Source organism: Hemibagrus wyckioides, linkage group LG11 (genome assembly GCF_019097595.1).
Source record: "Hemibagrus wyckioides isolate EC202008001 linkage group LG11, SWU_Hwy_1.0, whole genome shotgun sequence".
NCBI lineage: Eukaryota > Metazoa > Chordata > Actinopteri > Siluriformes > Bagridae > Hemibagrus > Hemibagrus wyckioides.
This window is the reverse complement of record NC_080720.1, coordinates 9,886,327-9,906,852: the sequence shown is the minus strand read 5'-3', so window position 1 is coordinate 9,906,852 and position 20,526 is coordinate 9,886,327. Positions and strand designations below refer to the sequence as shown.

The 20,526-nt window shown below is 39.4% G+C and overlaps 2 protein-coding genes across 5 annotated transcripts; one reads left to right on the top strand and one right to left on the bottom strand.

Annotated features, from left to right (window-relative positions):
• Nucleotides 1-276: 276 nt before the first annotated feature.
• On the bottom strand, nucleotides 277-2,977 carry tspo (translocator protein). Of its 2 annotated transcripts, none has more exons than XM_058402456.1 (4): nucleotides 2,823-2,977; nucleotides 1,444-1,654; nucleotides 1,085-1,223; nucleotides 277-827 (listed from the first exon to the last, which is right to left on the bottom strand). In XM_058402456.1, the coding sequence occupies exons 2-4, from the start codon at nucleotides 1,614-1,616 to the stop codon at nucleotides 654-656; spliced, it is 486 nt and encodes a 161-aa protein (XP_058258439.1). In that variant the 5' UTR covers nucleotides 1,617-1,654; nucleotides 2,823-2,977; the 3' UTR covers nucleotides 277-653. The 2 variants fall into 2 exon arrangements, with proteins under 2 accessions (XP_058258439.1, XP_058258440.1); XM_058402457.1 differs by having other exon boundaries at nucleotides 1,444-1,618; nucleotides 2,823-2,946.
• Nucleotides 2,978-7,079: 4,102 nt separating this feature from the next.
• On the top strand, nucleotides 7,080-19,914 carry frs3 (fibroblast growth factor receptor substrate 3). Of its 3 annotated transcripts, none has more exons than XM_058402176.1 (8): nucleotides 7,080-7,360; nucleotides 10,054-10,178; nucleotides 10,282-10,370; nucleotides 11,535-11,721; nucleotides 12,289-12,450; nucleotides 12,703-12,824; nucleotides 13,395-14,267; nucleotides 15,493-19,914. In XM_058402176.1, the coding sequence occupies exons 3-8, from the start codon at nucleotides 10,305-10,307 to the stop codon at nucleotides 15,931-15,933; spliced, it is 1,851 nt and encodes a 616-aa protein (XP_058258159.1). In that variant the 5' UTR covers nucleotides 7,080-7,360; nucleotides 10,054-10,178; nucleotides 10,282-10,304; the 3' UTR covers nucleotides 15,934-19,914. The 3 variants fall into 3 exon arrangements, with proteins under 3 accessions (XP_058258159.1, XP_058258160.1, XP_058258161.1); XM_058402177.1 differs by having other exon boundaries at nucleotides 9,993-10,178; XM_058402178.1 differs by lacking the exon at nucleotides 7,080-7,360 and having other exon boundaries at nucleotides 9,203-10,178.
• Nucleotides 19,915-20,526: the final 612 nt, after the last annotated feature.

Below are 20,526 nucleotides of genomic sequence, written 5' to 3'. Positions count from 1 at the left end.
AATATATAATCTATGTACAACAAAGAAATTATGGATTAATTTGTGAGCTGATTCTTAAACCTAGGCTAACGTATTCTAAGTGCTTTCAGGCTTAAATTCAACATGCAGTGTAGAGTTCATTTGGATGAAGTGAATCCACTGGCAGTTTGGCTGATGCCAGAAAAGACAGTATGGTAATGTGAGATAGAGGTCATTTAATGCTGTTTAGAGACACACCCTTTCATGATATGACGGCAGTAAAGCTTAAGCCAGTGGTGTGTGGAAGGAGACAGACTCTATAAGCCAACTTTTTTGTTTATTTGGAACCAATACAAAACAATAAAATGATTCATTGATACAAAATCACACATGCAAGCAGAATTTTAGTACAAAATGTTTTGCTTTTGCTCAAATGTTCATTAGCTCTAGATTCAGTGATAACATCATTTGTGTGAGTGGATCGGTTTGCCTTTTTACTAACAGGAAATCAAAAAAAAATTATGCTGAGGAAAAACTTGTTCTAATATTTTATATTACAAAGCCAGCAGAAATGTAAGCTAAATGGTAGTATACTGTATGTTAATTGTCATGATTGAGAAAATCACATATTTGTGTTAACTGGCCTGATGTGTCTGTTAGTGCATGTTAATTACATACTCTTGATTAAATCCTGCCTAGTCTGTTTTGGTGTCAGGGTTGTCCCTCCAGATACAGTAGTTGAGGGAGGTGGCCAAGCAGAGCCAAGCCAGGTATGGAGTCATGAGGAGAGTGGCAGTGCGGTTCACTGGGTACCAGGACACCATGGTGGCACCCACTGTCCCCGTTAGCATGACAAGCTCAATGAGTGCCTGCAGTGGTTAAGGAACATTAATAAAACATGACAGGGGGTGTGTTTTTAAAATGTGCAATACATTTCAGACAGTTTCACCTATTAAGAATCATGGTGGTATTTTTTTTTTTTTTTTGTGAATAGTTTCTGTTGCAATTTCTTCAGTTGTACAGTAAATGTGCATGGAGTAGAATTGTGGTATTGTAATGAAATATCAGTGATAAGAAAGCTCTCTTTATATATATATATATATATATATATAGCATGTCCTCTTACCAGTTTAATCTTGTGTGCCCCAAAAAAGATTGGGGTCCAGGCCCAGTTCAGTGCCAGCTGCAAGCCATAGAGTCCCAGTGGGACCACAGCATCTTCTGTGAAGCCTCCTAGCTCTTTATACACCAGGTATGAGCCATACCTGAAACATCATCATTAGTATAGGCATTAGTTAACAAGATGTAACATTTCTTCCCAGAAAAGCTGAACATCTAGCTCCTCTCTCCACCGACACAACCATTACCTTAACCAATACTGGTTCAATAAACAGCATTATGCAGAACCTACTACATTATGTTCCATTAAAAGCCATATTTACAAATTATAAAGTAGGTAAACAGAATCGATGCTGATGTACTAACCCCATGCCTGTGTATAAAGTGGTCCATACCACTCCAAAAGCAGAGTTGGGCGGCCTCCATGACGGTTTGTTAAGTGAGGCGTACCATGTCTTTATTTCTCTTCTTGTGATAAAGCCTCCACAGATCCCACCAACATGTGGTAGGGCAGTCAGACCCAGCATCGCCGTCCACATGACTCCAACAAAGAGATCCAGACAATTCTTATATGACACTGTTTTAAGAGGCAAGAATAAATATAAAGTTCTGTCAAAGACACCTGTTCCTGTGTACCAACCCTGTGTACCAACCCTTATTTCACTAAACACAATAGCAAATCTTGTTTCCCTATTAAAAAGTTTTCAATTACATAAAGGCAATTATAGGCTTTATAGGATAGGCAGTTTGGCAGCATATGCAACACTAAAGTCAGGTTACCAGTAGTTAATATGTAACTACAGTTAAATAAGACAACCAGAACCATTACAGTGGTTACTGGTTCATGGTGCATGACGAAGAAAAAATGATGGTCCTTGTGGTTCCCTCCCATACACTTTGTTTACATTTTTGTGTTTTTTTACGAGCGAGTCGACTCTGAGTCGATTCTCTGAGTCGAATCACTTCGGTGAACCGTTTGGAGCTCACTCGTCTGGCGCATGTCAGTTACAAAAACAATGCAAGCATAAACTGAACGAAAGGCAAGCCATGAACCAACAAGTGAGCTGTTTGGCTAAGCATGGAGCCGGGAGTTCCCTAAAAAGTGCCCAAATTACTCAACACTACGAAATATTTCTCCAATCTTAAAAAGGGCGTCTGATGATGCATTTAGCGTGAAAGAGTATCCAGTGACTTTGTTTTATCATAGCACTGGAATCACCGACCCTTAATTCGATGTTTTCAAAGCAGAAATGTTTTATTAAGAAAAAAGAAAAAGAAACGAAGACAAACAAATAAATAAATGGCAAATATAAGAATACATCCTTGGAAAGGACATACATATTACAAAGACATTAGGTCAGAGGTTCTGCTGTAGTATGGCATTAAAATCTGAACCACTAGTTTAATTGCCATCAAGGAGCACATGCTTTACACTTTTTAAAGCTGAACCTGTATGTATAGTTCCCGTCACCTCTCTCTGATATAAAGCTTCGGTAATATCACATTGCAAGATCAACCATGATAACTCCTGAAATGCGTGATCTGTCTACAGTAGTTTGTTCTGGACATGATTTACGACTCTTATGCAATGTAATGTTATAAAACCTCGTTTGTCTAAAGTTACTCAATGTTTTCATGCACACTACTGGGCTTGGTTATAAAGGACGGACGCTCTCGGAACAAAAAAAAATCTGTTTAATCACTTGTCAATTTAGACACGATAGTTATAAAATTATTTGTCTTACCTTCAAATCATAAGTGTGACGTAGTTCAATGCGCGGTGAAGGGGTTTCCGTGGGGTTACATACGTTCTAACATTTTAAATAAGAATTACAGTGGGCGTGTTGAGTTATGAAACGTCTAGCCACGCCCCCGGCGTTTCATAAGCTTGTAACTGAAAGCGGATGTTTCCACTGTGATATGTCATGTTATGAGTGTATTTTTAGTGTAATTAAGGAATATAACGCATCGAGGTATTATGTTACAAGAAAAATAATCTACCGTCAAGTTGAGAGAGTAATATTTTAAAGTCACTGACTCTTTTAAACATAAAATTACACATTAAATCCTTCCTCTCTTTTAGCAGTAGATAAATACGACCATAAATATACTATGGAAACATTGGTGATATCAGACTAAAACAATTGTGATATCAAACTATAACAATGGTAATATCAGACTATAACAATGGTGATATTAGACTATAACATTGGTGATATCAGACTATAACATTGGTGATATCAGACTATAACAATGGTGATATCAGACTAAAACAATGGTGATATCAGACTATAACACTGGTGATATCAGACTAAAACATTGGTGATATCAGACTATAACAATGGTGATATCAGACTAAAACAATGGTGATATCAGATTATAACAATGGTAATATCAGACTATAACAATGGTAATATCAGACTATAACATTGGTGATATCAGACCATAACAATGGTGATATCAGAACAATAAAACATATTTCTGCAATTACATGTTTATAAACTGTACTGTAATCGTTTCATTTGACTTTCTTTAGAATTTCTGTGACAAAAAGACACAGAACAAAAGGTGTAGAAAGATGTACATTTCTAGCCACATGTAATTGAAAGAGGATATTAAATCATGGGGCTCAATTATCTGAGTCATTTCTGTAACTTATAAAACAGTTAAACACCTTTTTTAGCACTGATGAGATTATATCTGTAGGTCAGAATGAACAGAAAGGCTGCAAAAACAAGAAGAGCAACTTTTTGTATGAGAGCTGATGTTTTTTCACTAGGATAAGTAAGGCAGATTCACAGCCAGACAACTACACAGGCCTACTTTTTGTTGCTTAAAGGACAGTGTTTCCTAATAAATGCTTAAGGCCCACATTTTTGGTCTTTCATCTCCCAACGCACCTGAATCTGCTGTATTGTGCTTGTAATTGCTCGGTGTGCTGGGAGCTACATTAGGACAAAAAGAACTGGGCCAGGAGGCACCTTTACCTTTTTTGGCACATTATTTGTGGTTGTTGAGGAGTGGCTGGGTTGGGTGTTTTAGCAGGTCTGGTGCTTAGCTGTTTTGGTTTGTATGAACACATAACCACAGATACATACATAGTTTGTCACTGCCTTTGGGCATTTATGATACTCTCTATGTAGCACTATCCAGGATCTACCTCTTCTACACATTATAGCCAGTGATACTAACTGTTGATTTTCTTAAATTTGCATCAAGGTTACCTGCATATTGCATATATGATTTCCCATACAGTAACATCCCAAAAAGTATACATTATTTTTTCTAAGATTTCTTTTGAACAGAATAGAAAATGGCAAATAGAAGAGAAAATGACAGCCTTATCCAGAGCAACTTACATTTATCTCATTTACACAACTGAGCAGTTGCAGGTTTAGGGCTTTGCTCAGGGGCCCAGCAGTAGCAGCTTGGCGGTCCTGGGACTTAAACTCACAACCTTCCAATCAGTAGGCCAACATCTTAACCACTGAGCTGCCACTCAATGGTTCCTTTAAATTCCAGTTAAATTAATAAAAGTGCAAGATGTAAAGTACTTAAAGCAAAGATACTGTGACATTGTGATTCATTATGCACTTGTTGTCTCTCTTTAATATTTTCATTTTAAAATTGCTTTTTTTGTGCACGTTGAAACTATTTTTTTTTTTGCTAGACAATATAATGTTCTGTCTGAAAAGAAAAAAAAGCCACCCTAATGTTCTCAGCCATAGTGATGGTTATGATGTCTTAATTACACAGTCAGTAAATTGTACTATTGCTCAATGGCATAAAACTATAGTCACCTAAACGTAATGAAATAAGTTATTGTGCATATTTTCTTATCATGCGCATTTTCAAATTGATTGCAAGCAACTTATCCTGGTAATCAAAGTACATAATCCAGATATCATACAGAGCTTAAGTGGACTTTGTAACAAAGCAGTTTTACAGAATTACAGATTTAGATCCCTAATGAGCAAACCAGAGGTGAAGAAAAACTCCCTGGGATTGCAAGAGGGAGAGACCAGACTAATTATGCTGCTAATTACACTCTGTATAGTTTTAGAGCTATGCTATTGGAGCACGAATTTTTTTTAAAAAAAGGTTACATTATTCCATGTACTTTAAGAATGTTGTTGTTGATGATCTTTCAGCTGCTACCTACGTGTTTGAAGGGTCGCCACAGTGGACCAACTGGTCTGCACAACTTGGCACAGGTTTTACGCCAGACGAAACCCTCCCATTTTATCCAGGCTTGGGACCGGCACCGCATCCAGTGGCTGGCATTTGGGCACTGTAGGGCATGGGCATGGTAGGTGAGAAAACTACCAGTGAGCCACCAGTGCCCTTGTACTTTAAGAATACCCTGCTGTAAATGCATTCTGGAAGGATATCTTGAAATTGTAGGCCTCTGATCAGTGTGTGATATTCCATCATTGTCTAAACTAGATAGATTTCCTCTTAATGTGGTAGGAATTACTACATATCCTGTTCCTATGTTACACAACCAAAGGACTGGATGAAATAATAACGGAAACAGCAGTAAATGAATATGTGTTAGAAAGATACAGAGGTAGTAGGGAGAGAATGCTGGTTTGCCAGAATCACAACATTAACCATTGTTTTCTGTCCAGGTCAAAATTGTTAACCATGCTAAAAGATTTTATTTATTTATTTATTTATTTATTTATTTATTTATTTATTTATTTTCCTCATGAAATTTGAACTGCTATTGCCCCATCAAATATAACCTATAATACACATGTTCAGGTAATTTTGACTGGGGAATATAAAATATTGCAAAATGTGGTGAAATATTAAACGGCACCATATGCTTTTTAGAAAAATCAAACAAATAGGAGAACTCATTCACAATATTACATTACCTCTGTCTTATGTACACGCATACAGATCTTGTTGTACACCTGCTGGTAGGAGCATCTTCATGTGTGTGTTTTTACTGGTCCACAAAAGCATAGATGTATTTAATGGAAAATGGTATTCCCTGACGGCTGTGGCCTCTTTCAGCAGGATAATGCACCATGCCACAAAGTAAAAATAATTCAGCAATGGTTTGATGAGCACAACAACGAGTTTGAAGTGTTGACTTGCCCTCCAAATTCCCCAGATCTCAATCCAATCCAGCATATGTGGGATGTGCTGGACAAACAAGTTCGATCCAAGGAGGCCCCACCTCGCAACTTACAGGACTTAAAGGATCTGCTGCTGTACCAGATACAAAAGCACACCTTCAGGGATCTAGTGGAGTCCATGCCTCGACGGGTCAGGGCTGTTTTGGCAGCAAAAGGGGGACCAACACAGTATTAGGTCATAATGTTATGGCTCATCGGTGTATTATCAATGTTTCCTAGCCTGAATAAACACCTTTTGGGGTTTCAGTCTGATTCTGATACTGTTCTGCAGAGTTTTATCTAACCAATTCTCATCTGCTTAGTTTTTTTTGTAATTTGAGCAGTGATAGTCAGCACTGCTATGTAGCAGACAGGAAAACAATGAGAAATACAGTGTGTATAGGCCACAATAACTGATAAAGCACTTAAGAGATGTTTTCCTCTTCTTAGAAACAGCCGTTGAATGTGAATGAATAGCTAAAAGTGCTACTAAATGGATGCTCTGTATTCTAGCTAGCGTTTGTGTGTAAACTACCTTTGTCCAGTTACACCTTTATATATATATATATATATATATATATATATATATATATATATATATATATATATATATATATATATATATTTGAAAAAGAAATAAAACATTTGACAATTCTGCGTTAAAAAAAACAATTTTTGCCAGCCTTGCAGCGTGGGGAAAAGTGTGATGTGTTTTGAGTGTGTTTATAGTGGTGGAGCTGTATAGGTGGCATCGCGGACGGCGCGCGGTGTTGGCAGCGCGTCATCATGTGCCGGTGAGCGCGCGCTCCGCCTCAGCTGGTCCTCCAGCGTCTCTACCTTCTTGCCGCTCCATCAGCCCTCGTTGGCTGGCTGAACTCTCACCCCGGCGCTCGGCAAATGTCAAAGAGAGGCCCGTGCCGCAGCAAGGGGGCGTTGAGGGGGAAAAACAACTGCCTTTCTAATTTTATATCAACCCATTTTTTTTTTTTTTTTTTTGTTTTTTGGTCCAAAAAAACAAAAGCTCACTGAAAGCATTTTTGTAAGTGACGGAAGCAAAGGGACAAGCAGCAGCCCGCCTCCTGTGTGCAGCACCACGGACTCCGCACCGCAGCTCCATCGCTCTCGTCTCGCGCTCTGATCTCGCTGCCAAACATGTGAGTAGCGCCTGAGCGCAGCAGCTCCACCGTTTCCGCAGCAGCGTCCACGTTCAGCGCGGACTGATGCTGATGCTGAGGCTGAGGCTGATGCTGATGCTGAGGCTCGCGCGACTCTGTTTATCATAGCGTGTGTGTGTGTGTGTGCGTATGTGTGTGTGTGTGTTTGTAGCCCGCAGTATTTCCGCCGCGGCTGTCACTAGCATCCAGCTGTAGTAGGCTCACGGTAGGACTGTGTTACTATACAGCGTTTTCCAGCCTCGCTATACACGTTTCTCTGTGGACTTACTCGAGTTCATACATGGCTGCTGCTTAAATCGTATTTCTGTCTTTATCTCCTACATTATTGACGTTTGCGTCGGGGTTTTTTTGTGTGTGGAAACAATAGAATGCCATTTTGAAGACGGATTTGTTCTGCATTATTTTTGCTCTTCGGATTCCTCCTGATGGTGCATGTTTGGCTTTTCTCATCTAGCCTTTCTCCGGCCACGGCAGCCGCGTCACAGCGTTCATTAATCGCTCGTTTAGCGCGTATAACCTTGAGCTCTGATTTTCCTTTCGTTTGCTCTTATTTGAACCGCGGGATGAACCTGCTGCAGGTGTCAGTCAGAGACTCCACATCTACACGGGAGCAGGAGCAGCATGCATGTAGCATGCAAACGGTATAGCTTCTCAACGATATCGAAAGATAAAAATGAATATTTCAGCCCATGTTTTTTTTTTTTTTTTTTTCATATTAATATTTAGAAATTGCATGCACTACCACGAGATCCTCTGCCAGTCCAACCGGAATGGACTATTTAATCAAGAATGCATTGGGATGCAGTTTCATCCCAAACAACTATGGACCGTGACTCAATGCCACATGAATGAAAGTGGAAGGCGTGATCTGGTGCACATGTAAAGAAACGGACACCTGCTACTACAAACCGTTTTGTTTGCATGATCATACATGTTTGCACAGACACTGTCTGTAGTGGTATTAGGCCTTTTACTTTATCACTGGGCTTCAGGTTTAGAGACATAGGGTCAGAGGCTACTGAGACCAGGAAAGTTAGACCAGACTGCCCTCAGAACTTGTGTCTTTACTATTCTATACTACAATAATATTGTGAAAGAGTTGGCTTTTTTTATTTATCTCGTGATTAGTTTAATCCGCTCCTTGATTCCGTGTTAACATTAAGTCCTAATCCTGGCACTTCAAAAGTCATCCTGGCATACTATCACTTTTTGCTCATCTGTTGTTATACCTCCATTAATTAACTATACAATTTCACAAAATAAAGGAGCAAAACTGCACCTTTCCTTGTCAGTTGAGTGGTATCATGAAGGGCACACCGTTAGTGTGTGTCTTTTACTCTAAATTACAGTCCATTTGTGTACCTAAAATCATTTTAAAGGTTTATTCACATTTCCAGCTGAAAGATACATATTAAACTTACAAAAGAAGTACCCTTGAGAATACCACCTCTACAACAAGGAAACCACTGTCATTTCTAAATGAAATCCTATCTCACGGCTTAAAAACTGGAGATATTAAAGCTTCACTCTCCATATGTTCATTTTTCTTATTATACCAATTTTAACACCTTTCAGACTCATTTGTCAGGCTGATTTGCATTACTCATTTTTTAATATGATTCCAGATTGTGGCCTTAGAACTTGTCCATATGTTTGTCATTTGTCTTTTTGTTCTTGTTAAGTTAGCTGAAAATCGTGTTTTTTTTTTCATCTGTTTTAAATATCATTAATGACATATCAAATGCATCAAACCAAAACCTCATCATTTTATGGCTTAATATCTTTAAATTACAAAATTGTGGAATGAAACCATATAATTCCTTCTTCTTTTTCTTCTGATTATTATTATTATTATTATTATTATTATTATTATTATTATTATTATCATTATTATTATTATTTGCATTGTTAGTGTTTGAAAACCTTGACCTGAATTATAAAAATCATTTTGGCTTGCAGCTAGACTTCAGTGCCCAGTTTCATTCAGATATTTTGGTGACTGGAAATAGAAACCAAAAATGGACCTTAAATGTGTGTGGGTTTTTTTTTTTAGGACAACAGAGGCACGTTTTGATGTCATTTCCTATTTATACTGCATTAGAGAGGGTACCTGATGTGTGTTTAAAGCGGCATTTACGTATGTTTCGGAGCTATTCTGAGATCCAAACATCTTTCTGCAGAACTGACCGATATGTATATGTGCAGTTATAAATCCAACTCCCTGTATAAAGGCCTCTAATTATACTCAGTGCAAAATGATTCAAATATAATGATCTCGACTGTAACATGTATTAATTCACTTTTTATTGAATGACATAAAGTAAGAAATACAGTAAGTATGTTTTAAACACACTCAGTTTAACAGGGTCAGGTACAGAACCATTAAGGAACTAGCAGGACCAGGCTCCCAGTAGATGATGGCCTAGAGGTCCCGACAGGTGATGTTTGAATTGTGTTAAGCAATAGAATATATTTATTCTCTACTATCAAGCGGCAGAGCCTGCACACATTTGCGAGACAGAAATGTCATGTAAAGTAATTATACCTCACATCCCCTGGGAGCCTGGGAATGCAGCACAGATTGACTTCCATTTTTGTATCTTAATCACAGCACACTTTCTGGAAAAAAAGGGACAAAATTCTCAGAGGAATCTCTTTTCTCGGTTTGTCAGGAGATATGAAGAGTTTGCACACTGGGACCTGCTGCTCGTACCAGCACACCCCTGTTCCACCATGACCCCCAGCAGAGAATTCTGGGATTGACGTTAGCATCACTCCCACTGATGGCCTGCACCAGGTACAGTTTCTTTTTCTCTCAGCTGTTCAAACTAAAGTGGGACAAAATAAAATGTATTGAGTGGCTTTAACACTGAAAACTGATGAGTATTTAACTCTAAAAGGTTTCAGCTAACCTGCTGAAGCTATGGGGAGCTGTTGGAGCTGTCTATACAGAGACGCCATTCAAGACAACCACCCCACCAAATTCAAGGTACATACAGTACTTACTAGCACACACTGTTTCATTACACGTCCAAATAAAAAGATTAGTGTCAAAAGGCCCTGGAGAGATCTTTCAGTGTGGAGTCTTGGCCTTTTATTAGTCAGAGCAGACAATTCTCTCGTGTTCCCTTTCGTCGGTTTTCAGTTTCTCATCTTATTGGGGAAGGGTTGGTTCAGTGGCGAAGGACACTGATCAGAAGGAAGAGGGTTAAAATAATATCCAATCTTTTAACTAAGCTGTTCGGCTTTATCCTATCTCAGTTTTAAGTGGTTTGTATAACAGTGAATGAAATGCAAATCTGAAATTTGGTAAAGCTGTGTTTTTTAGGTTGATGACAGACATGGCCTTTTTTCTAACACTACCATTGTCAAATTCTATTAATTAAAAGCTTAGGCTTTAACCATAACACAGATGTCATAAGTGTCCAGGCCCACAGGTGGCATACTATGGCATGTACCATAGCCCACCCATCATATGCTCCTTGTCAGTATTTCCATAGTAGAGCAGAATTTGTGTAATATAAAAATCTGACTCCAAATCCTGAAATTCTTCACCAGCTCTATCAGTTATCCTAAGCCAGCACTGCTACTTCTACAAAATATTTTGAGTTAATAGACAGCGAGGGCAGGTTGAAGAGAGGTGGGACATGTTTGTTGGCCATCTGGGTTTATTTACGCTGCTGTGAATTCTCCTCTGCTATGATAAAGAAGCTGTAAAAGCGGTGTTAAGGCGGAATACACGTTTACATCACCCATACATTACCCACACTAACAAGCAGAAACGGCTTAAAGTTAAAGAATTCAATCGTGGCCTTCGCACAAAGCAGGATGTTCCACAACTGTAAGTAAAGATGCAAGTATTCTGAAGAAACAAACTTTTCTGATGCAAGATATAGACCTTGTTGCTTATTTTTAATATCTGGAAATGTTATCTTTTATAAATCTGCTAACTTTTCTTCTTCATCAAGATGCCTGAGATTTTAAGATCATTCATGTTAACATCCATTATATTATTCTGCAGAACAGATGCACTTATTACACGAAAGACAGCATTAAGCTTTAGTTTATTGTCCTCAAAAAAGAAGAAAAAAGAAAAATCAAGCTCTACATTGCTGGACAGTACAGTGACTGCAATTTTTCATCTTTTTATCAGGTGACAAATGTGGATGATGAAGGGAACGAGCTGGGATCTGGGACTATGGAGCTCACCCAAACCGAGCTCATTTTGCACACACGAAAGCGTGACGCCATCCGGTGGCCGTACCTCTGCCTGCGTCGTTACGGCTACGATTCCAACCTGTTCTCCTTCGAGAGCGGGAGGCGTTGTCAGACAGGACAGGGTGAGTTCACTATTCCACAGAGGACTGAGGCTTGTCTCTCCATCACTGAGCTGATGGGTAATTAAACTGAGCAACACATAAGAATCACACAACGACCAGAGAATCAGCTTTGTGTATGACTTTGTTGCATGACTGATCAGTTAAATGTTAATAAACCTCAATTACAATACTATTTTCTTCTGTTTTTTGAGCTGATCAATTTGTGGGATCTTTTCTACATTTCCTAAAGCAGAGTATATTTAGATCAGTTTAATTTGGTTGAAATGAATTGATTGCAATTTTACTGTAATGAATTTGGTTTTGTTCTCCAGCACTCTTTAGAGTAGATGCAGTTTCTTATAACTACAGTGCTATGTACACTAGGATACAGTACAGTAGCTTTTGCTGCTTTACTGCCACCTAGTGACGTGATGAGTGATGAACAGGTGTAGAAGTCTAATAACTCCTTTCATAGTACCATGATATCATGTTAATTCTCTTGTAGAAGTTTGGTTAAAACATACAAACCTGCATCTGTTTATTCCTTCTCAGCATTCTTTACTCATTCGTCTCTCTGTTCTCCTGCAGGGATCTTTGCATTTAAGTGCTCTCGGGCAGAAGAGATCTTTAACCTTCTGCAGGAGCTGATGCAGTGCAACAGCATTAACGTGGTGGAGGAGCCCATGCTCATGACCCGTCCTGGCCACACACCGGAGATGGAGATGCCTCGAACTCCTCAAACACCTAACAGTGAGACCGCAATCAGCATTAGATTTACATACACATATGATGGCAGAATAAGGTCATTAAATATTTAGATCTAGATTTGCATGACCACTAACATTTTAAGGCTTGTGAAATCTAATAGTCGCGCTTCAATTTGTTTGTTGCTTGTTGACATGTTCGATTGACTGCAAATCTTTAGCTAATGTTTATGTGTTCCATGGCAATACCACTGTACAGGTCTTTATAACCTCGCTAAACATACACCTCATTGTGTAGCTCCCGGGTTTCCAGTTCAGACGTTTCCTAATGGATACCCGGGGTACCCTATAAGTGCAGACTCATCACAGCCCTCCCTTTCTGATGACCACAGACACAGCCTCATGGGGATAGACGACCAGGTGAGGCCAACACACACTCTATACAATGTAGACACACATGCAGTACATACGAACCCTTTCTGTTATAAGCAGAATGAATACCTCTTAATTATTTCGAAACAGGATCATAATCTATAATCACCTTTTAAAATTTTTGGTTTTCCCTTGGCTTCATTCGAGCAAAGCATTAGGGTGTGTCTGTCCTGTTTGATAAATGAAGCAAATGTACCACATTGTGACACAGACGTCCTACAATTGATGGAGAGGTTTGGTGTAGTAGGAGCAGGAGCATGGCAGGAGCAGAAACTTGTAGAAGCAGGATAGATACCCTCGGTTATGGGATAAGAGAAGTGAGGCGGTGCGACATATGCAGAACTTCCTTAAAGATGGCGTGGGTGGACCATATTTGTCAGCGTTCACTCAGTAAACTGTTTCTTATGCAAGCTTAGAATTAATGGAAAATAGTTTCATTCTAGCTGAATTTCAAAGACACTGATGTAAAGTGATATTTTGCATAACACACAGTCATGTCATTAATACTGATATTTATGTTAAACATACACACGTTTATATTACTTTTTCTCTTTACAGACACATACATATGTGAACACAGTTAGTATGGAGAGTGAGCTTTCGAGCCGCCACTGTGTCCGATCCCTGCCCGAGGTTCGGCCCCCTGCCTTCAGCGAGGCGTCCACCAAACCAAGCCAACCCAGCATGCACTGCTGCGGCATGGACGACTCCCACAAGGACCCTCAGCTCTTCCTCCAGCCAGGAGCTCAGGAGGTGAAGTTCATGCTGGGGCCGACGCCGGCACAACGCCACATGATGGAGCGCGACCGAGACCGGCACTCCTCTCACCCACTCCGAGCACCCGATGGCAGCTCCGAAACCGAGGGAGAGGAGGCTCCACCCCTTCACATATGCAACACGCACTCCTACCACCATTACCATCATCATCTGCACCGACATTCCAGCATGGAGCCATGCCCAGGAAGCCAGCTAACATATGAGAACATTAATGGTCTTCGAGGGCCACGCAGGCAGAGGCTGAGCCCCAGCAGTGCCTCCCAGTCGCAGTCTGTGGGCTCAAGCAGCAGCAGCAGCACAGCTGGAGAAACACACCCACATACACACCCGCACTCCCTGCCACTCTCACACACACATGCCTCCTCATTGCCTCCGCAGGGCTACAGTGGGGGCCACCGACGCTCTGCTCTGCTCAACTACGAGAACCTTCCATCACTGCCACCAGTGTGGGAGTACCGTGCTCTTCAGCGGGATGAGGAAGAGGAGCAGGACGAAGATGAGGAAGATGATGAGTATGAGGAAGAAGAGGAGGAGGACTTTGATGAGTATGAGTACTCAGAGGGGCCAGGAACCCCGAATGGATATCATCAGGAAAGTGGTAGCAGTGGTGGGATTCATCGCGATGCTCTGCAGAACTACGTCAACACCGAACAGGTGGGAAAGCGCTAACAATGGACTTGCAACATCTAGTCCGAATTTCGTTCACGCAATGTTAGAACAATTTCACTGATTCACTTAGCAGACGATTTATTCCAAAGGGATTTGAAAATGAGGAAATACAAGCAAAGCGATGTGTCAAGCAGAAGACAAAACAATTAACGCTTCCATTCAAATTTTGTAACTGAGTACTAGAGGAGAAAAGGTTCACAGAGTAGAGGTGTAAGTGCAGATTATAGTATTTTTGTGCAGGGGTTAGTTAAGTGTTCCCAGAAGAGGTGGGTCTTTAGCCAGTTGCTGGGTCATTTACTTCAAAGATCTCCCAGGAACTTTGCTGTAAAGATCAGCAACGCTTTGCTTTATGGAAGATATGGTTTATTTCTAATACTCCAGCAGATGTCAGAGAGAAAGAAAACACAGTGCCAGACTCACCATCTTTACAGACTGATCCAAAGGCAAGGTGTTATACTGGATACAGAACAAAACATTTTGGTGAGAAGTAGACAGGCTATGAGATTTACCATTAGACGCTGATTTGTTTCAGACTGTAGGGAAGCCCGTCAAACAATTTCTGGCTTCTAAAATCCAACAAAATCCAGGAGAAATTCCATATTTACCAGCAATCACTAACAATATTACAATAACGTAGTATTTATTTTAAAGTAGTCAACATGTATCATCTCCACTGCACTTATTACAATATAAACAACATGCATCAAAGACAGGAAGTGTTTTTTTTTTATTCAAAGGTGTTCATTTTAAAGGATGTAATTAATATTTTCACATATTTATTTTTGGAATATTACAATACAATGATATTAATATAATTAGAAAAAATAATATCAAAACTTACCAAATGTGCAAAATACTTGAAAAATCAGGGTAAAGAAAAAATCTGAGTGTATTTAAATGTAATACATTTTTTAATTTCTTCTCATATTTTGAAACCCCTTTTCATCCTGTACACTCCTGTGGAAACAGACACACAAAATTCCTTTTTTGGGAATCTTCCTGAAAACATTTCTCACATCCAACTGACCTGAACATTATCTATGTTTTACTTTTATTTTTAGAATTAGGATTGTTAAAAGTTATGTTTCTGAAATTGAGGCAAAGGCAACTTTGCATTTTTATATTACTTATGATAAGTATGGATAAACAGACACACACGCACACGCACACTTTTCTGAATGGGTTTAACCATTTCTTTTTTTCCCGGCAGATCCAGCCTCCCACTCATCTGCATCATGCGTGCCCTCCTCATCCTCAGCCCTCTGAGAGGGGTGGCCGAGTTTTCAGTTTTGATTTCCGCCGGCATCGGGCGGGGCGTGGCACAGTTGGCAGTGCAGCCTGCGAGCAGCATGGCCGCCACCTGCCCCCACCACCCTCGCGCCAGCTCAACTACATCCAGGTGGACTTGGAGGCTGGAGCCTCGAGTTGCCCGGGACACGGAGGGGGCGGAGCTCAAGTGCCACAGAGACCGCCTCCAATGAAGCGCGGCATGGCTGCTGCCCCGGTCATGCCTCCATCCCGCCGTGGTGAGTGTTATGCTGTGATCGACCTGCAGAAAACTGCAGCCATGTCCAACCTGCAGAAAGCCCTGCCTCGTGATGATGGCACATCCCGAAAGACCCGCCACAACAGCACCGACCTGCCTCTGTGAGACAAAATGAGTGTTAAAGAGTGAGGAGAAAAAAAAATGTTATGGGTAAGACTAAAAACAAAAGGAGCTCTGTGGTGTTACTGTCCTCTCACCATTTAGTTGGAGTTTCCATCCTCACACTCCTATTTTTAACACATTTGCACTTATGCCAGCTATTTCTTGTGGATACAATAAGGCAAAACTGAATATACCAGCTGTGTGATAGAAATTCATGCAATTTTTAAAGGTGGTCCATAACTTTTGGTGCCCAGTGACCACCAAATTGTAATCGAGCCCCTCCTTCTAAACTGAGCCTCACAGTTATACCTTCACAGGTTTATAAGAAAAGGTGTTTAAAATGATCTAAAAGGAAAAAATCGCATTCCAGATGAGATCGGAAGCTGCTCTGTAAACAGCTGTGTTTTCAGCGTACGTAAAACAGAGTACTATAGGTTTGAAAGCTTGTTAATTCACAGCGGTTTTTACTCCGGGTCTATCATTAACTTTTATAGTATGTTACATCCTAGAGCATAAAAGGTTTCCACATTGTAGCTGTTTTATTTTAAATAAACATTCAGTTCATTTCTCATTAAATATGGTTTAGAAAGTTTTTTTTTTAAGTGATTAGGAAAGAGTAAAAGACATTTGAGTCTAAGAGATTACAGTCTGACTGCTGTTCCCACCACCCCAAAGTAATCACTTATCTGCGAAGTGTTAATGAAGTGCAAATCCAAGAGTCTGTATTTATGTAAATCTATGTTTTGGAAAAACTGTGCAAAGCATCATAGCCATGCATATGCAGAAGGAAGGACTTTCATTATTTTTTTATAATAAAAAAAAAAAGTCATTCCATGAGCCTTGATTAGGCAAACCTTATTTATATTAATTTATTTAATTTTATTATGCATATTTATGCATCTATGGATTTGTTTGATTTTGTTATTTGACTCTTATAAATAAGAGTAGATAACATATATGTCAGTGAGATTAATTGTCTTCTATAGGCGATGAGGAAGACGATAGAATCCAGCTTTGTTACGTCATGTCATTGTTCCGTTGTCTTTTCTAACAGTTCCGTGCGGATTTAGTCTATTTTAGTGACATGTTTGTGCCAAACAGATGAATATAATACTGAATCACGTGCCAATGGTGTATATGGAGTTTGAGGGCTAACTATCAACAGCAGCTGGAAATAAAACACAGCTGTACTCACTACACAAAGATCATAAGCTATCCAGGGCTAAAATGTCGACGATGTAGACATCGCCTCCCATTTGTACATGCCGAGTCAGGATATTTTTTTTTTCTTCAGTTTTTACTGCATATGGATTTTATTGAATCTGGATGTTTTGTTGTTAGTAGCAGAATTCCAGGCAGGGTTCATGTTTGTCTGTTCCACCTAAAGTAACAGGTAGCCTACGTGTACATGTTGCCTTGCAGTTATATACTGTGAAAAAGACTAATATGAATGATGGCTTAAATTCTGCAATTACCAGATGTTCATATACATACAAGGATTACAAAGAATTTTGTTAGGAATGTGTTCTAGGTAGTTAAAGAAAGACTGATCCAATAGTATTAAAAAAACGTTTTTCAATCAAGATTCGGATTTTAGGGTTAATCTGTTTTGCGGGCGGAAAGGGCCATAAAATATTTGCTTGTTTTCTTCAAGTCATTGGTCTTTACTTCCTGATCAAGTCTTTCCACCTGTTTTACAAAATTTCCTTTTGTTCCAAGCATTTTCTCTAACTGTGATTAGAGAAAATCCGGTTCTACATTATTATCAACTTCAAAACTTAGACAGGAAGTGTTCTGTACTTCATACAACTGAACCATAACCTGTATTCATCCTATTTTAAAAGCTATGATTACAGACAGAGCCCAAAACTACACTTACCCCTCAGCTATGAACGTGCTAAGTATGTGAAACTTTGGAAAATAGGTGGAAACAGTAATAGAGCTTCTTTTTGTTTAGCTGGGTGGGGATGTAGACTCAGCCAACGCTTCACACTGGAACTGGCAGCCATGCTGAACTGAGAGCAAAGCCACATGGAGCTTCCTTACCAAATTCTTTGCAACCAAATTTTTTCCCGGACCAGTGTGAGGAAATAGTCAATAGTCAAAGTATTTCCAATACTTGTAATAAAAGTATTTTAATTCAGATCTCATTTGTTCAGAAACAAACATTCCCACAGCTTTAGTTATTCGAAGCGACCGTTCTTCACAGAGCCTTGCATTTCACTCCAGTATGGCTGTTAGTGGGGTCAAGCCAAACAAAATCAACATGTAATATATACACTCACACAGGTACATTGCAGTGTTTGTAATGTACTCTAAGAATGCGATGATAAACTATTTGGACACTTTTGAACACTTTTAAGAGAGTCAATCTAGTTTTAACATCTATATTTTTGGTATTGTTGTGTGAAAAAAAACATTTTGCAATAACAGCTACTGGGGTCATATCAGTGTTTGTCTAAGTTGTGTGAAAAATGATGATGCTGATGCTGATGACGACGATGATGTGTGTATGTGTGTGTGTGTGTGGTACGAAGAGATTTCATCACCTTTCAAAGAGGTCTTAATCAGCACTGGCTTTGCTGTCTCTCTCAGGCCTTGATACTCATGTGCTGTTGGGCTTAATCCAGGCATTGTGGGGAAAAGGGGATTGTATTTGTATTAAATGTGACATATGTGAGATCATAGATAAAGTAATTGTGTTCTAAAAAAGAAAAAAAGCGTCATGAAATCGTGGGGAAAATGAAGGTGCACTAGGAAACCTTAGGCTCTTGTCTTTATGTTGGTTGTGTGAGACCTCTTTGGATCGTGAATGTTTTTATTTTCAGGATTTTCCATTTTTAACATCATTTTTTTATTCCATCAGGGTCAATGAAGTAGCTCTTCGCTGTGAATTTCATATATTATGGGTTACACGTTAGACCCAGGCTAGTTGCACTGAAAATAGAAATAGGACGACAATAATCCTGAATTATTGAATATTGAATCCCACTGTAAAATAAAAAAAAAGAAAAAAAAAGAAAAAAAGAAATGTTTTCAGATTTTACAAAGAAAGGTTGAATGGTCATTTAGCATTTCCAGGTGTCTTTACTGCAATCTTTGTTTCGACTCTCCTTGTTGACTTGTTTTTGTCAAAACAACTATGTACCTCTCTGTTAATACAATGTCACGAATGGGATTTGCATATAATTCTATTTTCATCCAAGCCTGAGATAAATGTTCAGCTGAAGGTAATTTTGAAGGAAGCCTATCTGAAATCTGAACGACTTGCTGGCAGTCTGGCTTCATATTTTGTCTTAATAAGGCTTAGGCAGAGCTCACTGACTGTGATGTCCTGCGCATTAATGTGAACGAGTGCCAAATGTGTCTGAGTAAGAGCGATCGAGAGCGGCTCATGCATTGGACCCTTTAGTGGAGCTTGCTGGGCTCAAAGCTCTGTGAACAGTCTTACTCTCTGTATGAATGTAATACACAGAGACGGACTCGTAAAACGCCCCAGATCAGGCGATTTACACTTGATGTTTCTATCCTCACTGATAAGAGAAAAAAAAAAGTGTTACTGTTTTGTCTTGAAAAATTCGATTTTTTCCAGTTGGTTTCTTTGTATACAGTATTTACATTTTCTTGTAAGTATGTATTTCTGTGTGCGTACATAACATATATATGGGTATGCCGTGGCAGTCAGCTTCTCCTGTGTTTGTTTACACAACACACTACTTTTTTGCCACAGCCGTTGAACTGTAGGAAGAACCGTCCGTGCACCGGAATTCATTTTGTTAGATGGACAATGCGTTGTCGTCTCTGTCAAGAGAGATGAGATCTTCAGTAGTCTGATGTAGTTGCAGTCCTAACCCTTTCCCTCCTCCTTACAATGCAGAGCAGGCATGCCCCATATTGAATGTTATTTTCAGCCGTATAAACCTTTGAAGAGAAAGGCTTGTACAATAAAATGAATGTGATTCAATGTAATGTCAATATTAAAACTGGAACTGTAAAGCAACGCCTGTGCTGTTGAGTCATTTTAAGAGGAAACTGAATCAAAACAGTGTAGTGTATGCCATCTTGCGCCCTGTTTAATTCTAGAAACCTCAGTCAGTGCCATGTGCCGTTAATAGAACAGCCATAAAGCTGTTGTTTAACCCTTACAGCAGATAAAGATGTGTCCTTTTCCCACGTGCAATAGAGAAAACGATCCATAACTTTCCGAGCAGATATACTCTTATTACAGATGCACTTTTAGTGAAAAATTAAAACAGGTCAGGTTTTGACCCTAACATGACACAAGGGTCATTTTGACAGATAGATTAGTAGGTTCATTTATTGGGATTTCTTTGGCAGACAAAATTGTCACTTTGTCATCCAGTGTTGTTCCCAGAGCTGACACCTTTCCACACTTTTCCACTGCAACAAAGCCACTTGCTTTTCAGCACTGAAATATTTCTCATCACACCTGTGAAGCTTTTTTATAACTTAGTAGAAGCTTTAAGATAGTCATACTTATTACAATGTTATTACAGGATTGGTATCAGGTATTGACCAGTGCTTTGGAGCTCTGATATTAGTATAATATCAAAATCTTATCACATTTCATTGTTC

Coding starts and splice junctions, on each gene's coding strand:
- frs3 (XM_058402176.1), top strand. CDS start 10,305: ATGGGGAGCTGTTGGAGCTGTCTATACAGAGACGCCATTCAAGACAAC. Junction 10,371..11,534: donor ACCACCCCACCAAATTCAAG/GTACATACAGTA, acceptor TCTTTTTATCAG/GTGACAAATGTGGATGATGA. Junction 12,825..13,394: donor TCATGGGGATAGACGACCAG/GTGAGGCCAACA, acceptor TTCTCTTTACAG/ACACATACATATGTGAACAC.
- tspo (XM_058402456.1), bottom strand. CDS start 1,616: ATGTGGACGGCGATGCTGGGTCTGACTGCCCTACCACATGTTGGTGGG. Junction 1,224..1,443: donor ACTTTATACACAGGCATGGG/GTTAGTACATCA, acceptor ATGATGTTTCAG/GTATGGCTCATACCTGGTGT. Junction 828..1,084: donor GGGCACACAAGATTAAACTG/GTAAGAGGACAT, acceptor TAACCACTGCAG/GCACTCATTGAGCTTGTCAT.